Source organism: Gymnoscopelus microlampas (assembly GCF_963454915.1).
Source record: "Gymnoscopelus microlampas genome assembly, chromosome: 14".
In the NCBI taxonomy this organism is placed as follows: Eukaryota; Metazoa; Chordata; class Actinopteri; order Myctophiformes; family Myctophidae; genus Gymnoscopelus; species Gymnoscopelus microlampas.
Window position 1 is genome coordinate 34,371,804 of NC_139951.1, and position 9,202 is coordinate 34,381,005.

The window sequence follows — 9,202 nt, forward strand, 5'->3', positions numbered from 1 at the left end:
ACAAGCCAAGGTTGTAGATTAGCCATTTGTCGAACAAAGCAGTATCCCACCCCCTCTGTTCTTTGTACAAATCGAACCTTGGGCCTGGATGCACCAAATCAATGCTCTTGTTATCTACAGAGCAGCTTGGCCGGATATGAAACCTAATATATTTATTTATTTCAGCCTCAATCACCGTGACTCTTTATTCTGACACTTTTTACTTCATGCTGAAGTGTCTGAAGTGTTGAGCAGCCTTGTTGAGCAGCCTTGCCTGCTTTTGGTTGGAATATTTGTGGACTAAAGAAATTCTTAGTTGACTAATGACTAATATTCAAGGATTTTATCCACTATTCGTTCAGTGGTTCTCAGCCTGTGGGCCGGGCCCGCTGGTGGGGCTTGAGGATATTGCAAGTGGCCCCCCAAATAATTGGGGGAGAAGGAAAAAAATGCTTTATAGATTTTCAAGTGGGCCCTGATCCAGAAAAGATTGAGCATGTACTTTTGAATACTAGGTTTTATTTTAAAGCCAGTACTCCAGTACATTAACTTACAAATTTGACAGAGCAACTTTCACTTGTAGTTGAGTAATATTTGACCAGGAGTGTCTATACTTTTACTCAAGTACAGAGGAAGTGTACTTTGTCCACCACTGTATTGTAATTCTTTGTGAGAAGAGATGGCATGAGTAGGACTTCAGCACAAGGTGAGATTAGAGATGATGGCCAGAAATGGTAATGACAACTCACGTGCAGCGGATTGGGGCCTAAACGCAATTTATGTTAAAGCCTGATTTATACTTTGTTGTACAGCGGTGTCTCACAACATGTTGCGATGCGCCACTATCTTTTGGTCTGCAACTTTTTTTTTTTTTACGTTTTAAGTTTTTTGATATGAAGAAAAGACTGGTGGTACATAAATTTACATTTTGCAAGAAATTACACACTTATTTGCTATATGTTCTGTCCTTTTGTCATCTTACTACATTATGTATGACATTTCAGTCAGAGTGTATTTCATATAATCAAAATGGGTTTTCTTTTCTGTATTGATCAACATTATTATCATAAATTGACTAACTTACTAACACCCCTCTACATTAGTACAATTTCTTTAACATAGCTTAACCCATTAAGACCTGAGGCCGATTCTACAATTATCTTCTAAATCCTAACTGTTTTCTGAAAAACATATGGTGCTATATCAGTGGTGCTCAAACCTTTTCACGTCAAGGACCCCCAAAATTATATGTATTTGGCAGCGGACCCCCATCTCAAAAGATTTTGTTTCAGGGACCCCCAGAAGCAAATATTTGAGTTAAAATGTTTGCTTTAAAATTACATTTTCAAGATTTTTCCATCAGTCTAAACAGTATAATCTCAAAAAAGCTATAATCTGTACATTGAAACTATACACTCTACAGGATGCCAGGTCTACACATTCACCTGGAATCTGTCCTCATAGCATACATAGCATAGCATGCTATCTAAATTACATTTTAGCCTATGCATAATCCTGCAAGGTCATCAAGGCTAGGGCAAGTGCTACTGGCTAAAGTGGAGTCTGAAGAGGTGAGTCTTCAGGTTACGCCGGAAGATTGGGAGTGAGTCAGCATGCAGTTCTAATTACAATGGGGAGTTCGTGCCACAGTTTGGGAGCCAGAAGGGAGAATCATACATAATGACAGTTTAAGAATGTCAGAGCTGAAAGCAACTCCATGACGGCTTTCTTTTGTACCGAAGGGAAAGTGACACATCAACCATTCTCACTTAACTGCTCTAACTTGGCCCCACTTATTAAAAACCCCACACACTGAACCTCGTGCTGTCCCTCATTCCATGTCTACGTACGTCAGGACAGACAAGTAATCTGAGCTTTCACTGTCTGGTAATACCAAAACCCTGCCAGGAGTGTGCAGCATGCTTGCCTTTAATTTCTATTAAACCTGATATAGTATTTATACTGGCCTGCCACAATAAACACAGACATGGATTCCAGTCAGGCCACTCCTGAAGTAATCGGACCAGCTGACAGAGTCATAAGAAAATGTTAGAAATTTAACTGTCCCTATCAATATCAGACTTGTCTAATTGCTTTTTCAGAGTGACAAATTATCTCACTATTATTGCTATTAGATGAAGTAATTCACACCGTGTGTCTTGGAGTCCCTGATCCCACTGACAGAAAATAGACCCTATTTCATGAAAGTGCCCGCCCTGATAAGCAAACATCAGACCAGTGAACATTTGGCAAAAATAGCCGATCTACAAGCTTACGCTTGTAGATGTTTTTTGGTGAAGATATTTCGTGTAGAGGGGGAAAAAGGAGGGGGCTTAGTATAGAACCCTGGGGGACTCGGGTCAAGTATAAGTATATAGGGTTTAAGTAGTTAAGCTGCTTAGCTCCTTTGTCACTGACCTCCCTTTTCCTGGGCTCAGTAATCTTGGGTGGATTTACACACCTGAGCCTTATATGTACTTTGACTGATCTCCCAGTGGCTCGCTGCCCGCAGAGTACAAAACACTGATGTTGGCCTACAAAGCAACCAAAGGCATGGCACCCCTATACCTTCAACGACGCAATGCGTTGTAAGCTTGTCGATTTATTTTCCAGAAGATTCTTGAAAGGTTTTACCCAATGGCATGCCCAAAATAGGGACGTCAGATTGAAAGTGGTTAAGGAAAAATTATAACGGACATCCCTGACTATTATTCCATTTTTTAAGTGGCTTGATGTTTCTCCCCAGGTCAGTATTACTGACTTTCCTTAGCGCACCATGCAGGAGAAGATTTTATATAAATACAGATGCTTTATACATTTCAGTCTGCAGACCTTCTGCTTGGAAATGTGACATACAGTATGTATATCAGAAAACAAAATGCAATGAATCTGCAACTAGCGTCTTTTCCACATGTGACCGTGTGCGTGTCTTTTGAAGAAGAGGATACACTGCATAATCCAGGGTATTCAGTTATCTGAGTGTATTTAAAACGGACTGTATCACTCAGGATTTTACTGTAGGCCTATACGTGGGCAAAGCTGCAGCATAGTGATCAATTAATTTGGTACAGCCAGATGGTTCCATCTGACCGTATCAAACTATGAAACTGACCGGTGGTTTGAGTGTATGAACCGATCTGAAGAGGCAGAGTTGACTTACAGTATAGCACTGGGTCCGGGGCCCTGCAGGAGTTCTTGAGGGGATCCAGGGGAACGAGGAACAATGTAACCATTTTAACTAGGGATGTCCGATATTATCGGCCGATATTAGCATAAAAATTGATATCGGGAAAATATCGGTATCGTTTTTTGAAAAAATACATTTTGCTTTATAAATAAGTTACAGGAGTTCTTACTGTATATGGTGTGTGTGATATGAAATTTGAGCTTACCCTAATCACAATAATCCCCGCATATATCGGTATCGGTTGATATCGGTATCGGTAATTAAGAGTTGGACAATATCGGTATATCGGTTATCGGTAAAAAAGCCAATATCGGACAACCCTAATTTTAACCCTATTTCATACTTCAGCTGTTCAAAAATAGCCAATGTACAATCGCGACGTGAGCCTTTAGAACAGCAATTTTCAAAACGTTTTTGAAAAAGTTGGAATGTTTTGATAACTTTTAACACATTGACGTAAGCCATGGACATAATATTACGTCATCTCAAATCCAACGCTTGACTGCCAATGACGTAATATTACGTCACCTGCGGTGTTTTTTAAAGATGGCGCTCTTCGCCAACCTATGAATGATGCCTTGACTTCGAGAGAAGGATACGCCCGGAAATGACGTAATCTAAAACATTTTCACTTCGTCCACTACAATGTTATCAGATTTATAAAAATAGATTATTTCTTTCGGATTTTCCCAGATTGCGTTTTTGGTGAAAACGAGCTATATAACTGCTGATAACTACAGAACGGACGATCGTGGTTAGAAGACAGACTCGTCTTCTCACCGAGACATCGTTTGTTTACATCCGCGTTGAAAAAAAAAAAAGAATTCTGTGGATCGTCAAAAAGACTCAAAATTAGGTAAACCGCTGGCAGTGGCGGAATGAATGAATACCTGGGAATGAATGGGATCTTCTCGTCCCTGGCATACGGCCAAATACCTATCAATTAGGGGGGTCCTTGACATGAAAATGTTTTAGAACATGCAGTCCTAGTACAGCAGGGGGCCTGACATGAAAGGGGTGCTGCTGGGCACTCCTAATAGAAGGGATTAGAGCCAAGGAGCTTCCTTCCAGCTCCGTAGGCCATCTGAATTAAGGCGTTATGGCCTCTACATGAAACATGAGGTGCAGCTCAGCATTGCTCATGAAGAGACCAAATATGAAACATCCTGAGTGCAGGACCCACTCCTGCATATCTCAGGTTTAGGACTGGGTGATATACTGTAAAATCAATATTGTGATGTGAGACTACATATCATCTGGAATTTGGATATCGTTATATCCATGGCATAAGTCTTAACTTTATTGTATATTTACGTTTTTATTCCTAAAATAGCTAAAATAGCCGATCTACAAGATCACGTCACAATACGACATTATCGTCACAATAGCGATGTTTAGATATTTGGTCAAAAATACTGTTAGATTTTTATGTCAACCAGCCCTGATCAATAAAGGAACAGAAGGAATAGGCCTAAATAATTCTATTGATGTCATCTATTTCCTCAATGATTGAGAGTACAAATAAATGGGACAGGGTTGCTGCACATTGCACAAGCATCCTCCAGCACATGCATTGGAGACACACAAATCTCACAGGCATTTATGTTTTCTGATTTGCATAATCTGTCACATTTGCAAGCAGAACACTCTGCACTGTGCAGAATTAAATTAATATGCAAAATCACCTGTGTTCATTTGAATTTGAGACTATTGCCAATCACCAGTAGTGGAACATCTTTCACAAGGTATCATGTATACAATTTATAAAAATCTCTACAAGCTCACAACGTTGTGAGCTTATAGAGATTGACAGGTAGGGGGTCCTCTCTCTCAGCTAGGGGGTCCTTGGACCTGAAAAACGTTGAAGACCCCTGAAGTAAATCATTTGGTCGTCAATGCCACAATTACGCACGAACACAGCGGTTACAAGTTTGTAACGTCTGGTCTTGGTTACCTGTTGTGGATCCTACAGCGAGCCTGTCTTCCCCGCCGTCACTTCAGCGTCCCCATGACCAGGGTCTCGGAGTTGAACTCAAACTGGTTGCTGGAGGACGCCGACTTCCCCCAGGAGGAGTACAGGCTGGGCGGCCGCTGCTTGAACGAGGAGGTGTAGCGGTAGAAGCTCTTGTGCCTGTTCTTCAGGTACTCCCGGTAGTTCTTGGTGAGCAGCGTGTAGAGGAACGGGTTGATGCAGCTGTTGCTGTAGGTGAGGCTGGCCACCAGGTAGTTGATGCACGTGTGCGTGTGCGAGGCCAGGTGCAGCGGCTCGCTGACGTACAGGGGCAGCAGCTGCCAGATCCAGAAGGGCAGGAAGCACGCCCAGAACACCAGCACGATGGTGAAGATCATGATCAGGACCTTCTGCTTCGGGGACTTCTTGTTCTTCTTGCCGCCCCTGTTTATGACGGCGTTGCGCTGGGACTCTAAGTACGTGCGGGCTAACTTTATGTACAGGGTGCCGATGACCAGCCCCGGTGCCATGATGCTGGTGCCAAACAACACAGTCACGTATACCTTCGGTGGAGGGAGAAAAAAAAAGCACTCAAATGTTTTTTGCTTGAGTAAAAGTATCAATACTGCAAAGTCTCTACTCTGTTACAACTTACAAGTAAAAGTCTGGAATTCAAAATGTACTTGTCCCGTTTCACAAGTTTTAAAATGTATAAAAATCTTTTGAAAATAGCAGATCTACAAGCTCACAATGCGTCGCATCGCGACGCATTGTGAGCTTGTAGGTCAGCTATTTTCAAATGGCCGAAACGTATAGGGCTGAAATGCTTGGGTTTTGTAATAATAATCAAAATCTACAAAGCAACTAGTAACTAAAGTTTTCAAATAATTGTAGTGGAGTAAAAAGTATAACATTTTTCTTTGAGATGTAGTGGAGTATAGAAGTAAAAGCACTGGAAATTGGAAATACTCCAGTAAAGTAGAAAATACCTCAAAATTGCACGTAAGCAGGCTACAGCACTTCAGTAAATGTACTTAGTTACTTTACATCACTGTATATGGCCTATATACCTTGTAAGCGAGGGGCGCCCAGGTGGGCGCGCACATCCTTTTCACGCCCCCGTCCGGCGTGCTCTTGGTGACCTGAGTGACCATCACGGTCATGGGCACGGTGAGAACCAGCGACACCAGCCACACCCCCCAGGCAAGAGCGGTGCGGTAGCTCTTGGACCGCCGGACCGTGTCCAGCGGCCGGGTGACGGCCAGGTAGCGCTCAGCGCACATCACCGTGAGCGTGAAGATGCTGGCGTGCATGGTCAGCAGGTCCAGGCTGAGGAGGACGCGGCATCCCGCGTCGCCGAAGTACCTGTGAAGTTTAGGATAGATTTTAAAGTTCTTTTACATGTTTTTGAAGTCTTGAAGGGTCTAGCACAGGGGTCAATGTTTTTCAGGCCAGGCACCCCTTGGCTGAGAGAGAGATAAAGCAGGGATCCAGTGGTGTGTTCTACCGTGTTCTACCGTGTTAGGCTATATACATAGTGTGACCTGCAGAAATAATTTTTAGCCAAGCGTAGCCATCTAGAAACCGGCCGAGAAATCGTATCTGATACGCAGGAGGAGGGGCTGGGGGCAGCAAAAATCTAGACTTCAATTCAATTTTCATTTCATTCAATTTATTTCATTCAGCGCCCACGCGAGCAAGTACATACGCGCAAATATGCACGTGCCACGCGTGTGGGAGGGAATAATTATAGTATGCCATTCGAAAAAACCTAGAACACACCACTGCAGGGACCCCCATTAGCCTATATATTGTATAAATATATATATATATTTTTTTCTTTTCATAGATTTCATAGGTAGCTTCATAGACTTGTTTGACAGCACTGTCATCAGTGTATGTTGGATTCATGTTAATATGGATCTCCAGACTTAAACCGTCAATACTAAGTAAACTTGACCTTTCACTCTGCACTTGATCTGCTCTTTTTCCCCCCTACACCAAACCTCTTTGCCAAAAATAGCAGATCTACAAGCACAACGCCTCACGCTGAGCTTCAGAATCAGCTTTATTGTCACAGGTTTACAGAAGTGAAAAAAGTGGGTGAAATTGGTTTTCGTGCATAGTTCCCATCATATCCTTATTTTCATAGAAAAAAAAGAGAGGGAAGAAGAAGAGGGGGGGTAAGGAGGAGAGGAGATCAAACAAGAGAACAAAAAAAAACCAAACAGGTTTGCTTGTAGATCTGCTATTTTTGGCTTAAGTTCTCCCCAGAATAGGGATGCTTGGTTGAAGTGGTTAATGTAAAAAAAAACATGCAAGGATTTGGCGGACCCCCTGTAGTAACTCTGAGGACCTCCTAGGGGTCCCGGACCCCCTGTTGAAGACCTCTGGTCTTGTCTAGCACCTTCCTATTTTGTCGGATTGCCTGCAGAAGTACGTCCCAGGCCGCCCGCCCCCCCCCTCAGTGCTGGACTGCTGACGGAGCCATCGACAAATGGCAAGAGACCTGGTGATGCTGCCTTTCTATGATGCACTGAGGATTCGGAGCTTACTGCCCCTGCATATCAGACAGGCAACCTCGGTTGATGGCTTTAAGAGGCAGCTATAACCCCACTTCTATGACCTTGCTTTTTAACTGATCTCCTTTTAACTGTTCTTTTCCCCCCTTTCAATTACACTCTTTAATTTTTACTCTTGACTAGATTTTAACTTATTGCTTTGTCAACCTGTATGTTTAACTTGAACGTAAAGCACTTTGAACTACATTTATGTCTGAAAGGTTGCTCTGTAAATCAGGGGTCTTCAACGTTTTCAGGCCAAGGACCCCCTAGCTAAGAGAGAGATGAAGCATGGACCCCCCTCTATATTGTATAAAATTGTGTTTCAGATTTAACTTTTTCTGTTTACTTGGTCTGCTCTTTTTTTCCCTCTACACCAAACACCTCTTTTCCAAAAAATAGCACATCTACAAGCCCACAACGCCTCGCAGCGCGAGGCGTTGTGAGCTTGTAGATCTGCTATTTTTTGGTAAAGTTCTCCTTAGAAAAGGGATGCTATAGGGTTCAAGTGGTTAAGGTAAAACAAATAATCATATCACACAAAAAAATTGGCGGACCCCCTGTAGTAACTCTGAGGACCTCCTAGGGGTCCCGGACCCCCCTGTTGAAGACCCCTGCTGTAAATAAAGATCATTATCACTGTTATTACCAGTCCCTCAGAAAGTAGGTGGACACCACGAACGGGATGGTGGAGAGGTAGAGCAGGTCCGCCAGCGCCAGGTTGATGATGGAGATGTACATGGACGTGGCGAAGCGGATGGAGTGGCACATCACCACCAGCGTGTACACGTTCCCCGACACGCCGATGATGTACACCACGGAGAGGAGCGTGCCGAACGTGGAGGTGATGATCAGCTCCTGGTCGTCGGTCCCAGAGCCGCCGCCGCTGCTGGCCCGAGGCGGGCTGCTGTTCGGATGAATAGACTTGTTATTCATCGCTTCGGGTGTTCTGTACGAATTACCCCAAAACGCTCGCCCCAAAACACAGTCGCCCCGGGGCAAAATCCGGCGACCTCGGGTACGGTCGCCACCTGGTATTCCTAAACGTAACCCCTGTAAACTATGCCTAAAAACCTAAATCTTATTCCTAAACGTAACCTCAGTAAAACGGTGCCAAACCCTAACTTTATTCCTAAACTTATAACCTCAGTAAAACGATATGCCTATAACTATAAACTCATCTTTCGGTTAGCTTCTCTAGTTATTTCCTTGTGTTATGTATTTTTTCCATCGCGCTCTTATCTTTCATGCAGAAGTTTGTGAAGACGCCGTTGGACGGGCGCGGAGCAGCGACGCGCACCACCGGCACAGGTTGTGTGCATGGTGGTCCTGACCATTGTTGCCATATTGTGTGAGAGAGATAAGCAGCCAGGTCTATGAAAACAAGTCCAAAAGAAGCGACTTTAGGTCATGATCAATTTAAATGTGTATTCATCAGCTATTTGAAAATAATAGAACTTGGAGAAAAAGTGAAAAATGTGAAATATTTTGTCAACATTCTAACAACACAAATTTGGTAGGGGA

At 43.2% G+C, this 9,202-nt stretch overlaps 1 protein-coding gene across 1 annotated transcript; it reads right to left on the reverse strand.

Annotated features, from left to right (window-relative positions):
* Window positions 1-5,158: 5,158 nt before the first annotated feature.
* LOC311060687 (urotensin-2 receptor) lies at window positions 5,159-8,614 on the reverse strand (the record flags this gene model as incomplete). The annotated part of the gene is made up of 3 exons (XM_084078966.1): window positions 5,159-5,680; window positions 6,188-6,482; window positions 8,328-8,614. 3 exons carry the CDS (start codon window positions 8,612-8,614, stop codon window positions 5,159-5,161), a joined length of 1,104 nt encoding a protein of 367 aa, XP_083935092.1.
* Window positions 8,615-9,202: the final 588 nt, after the last annotated feature.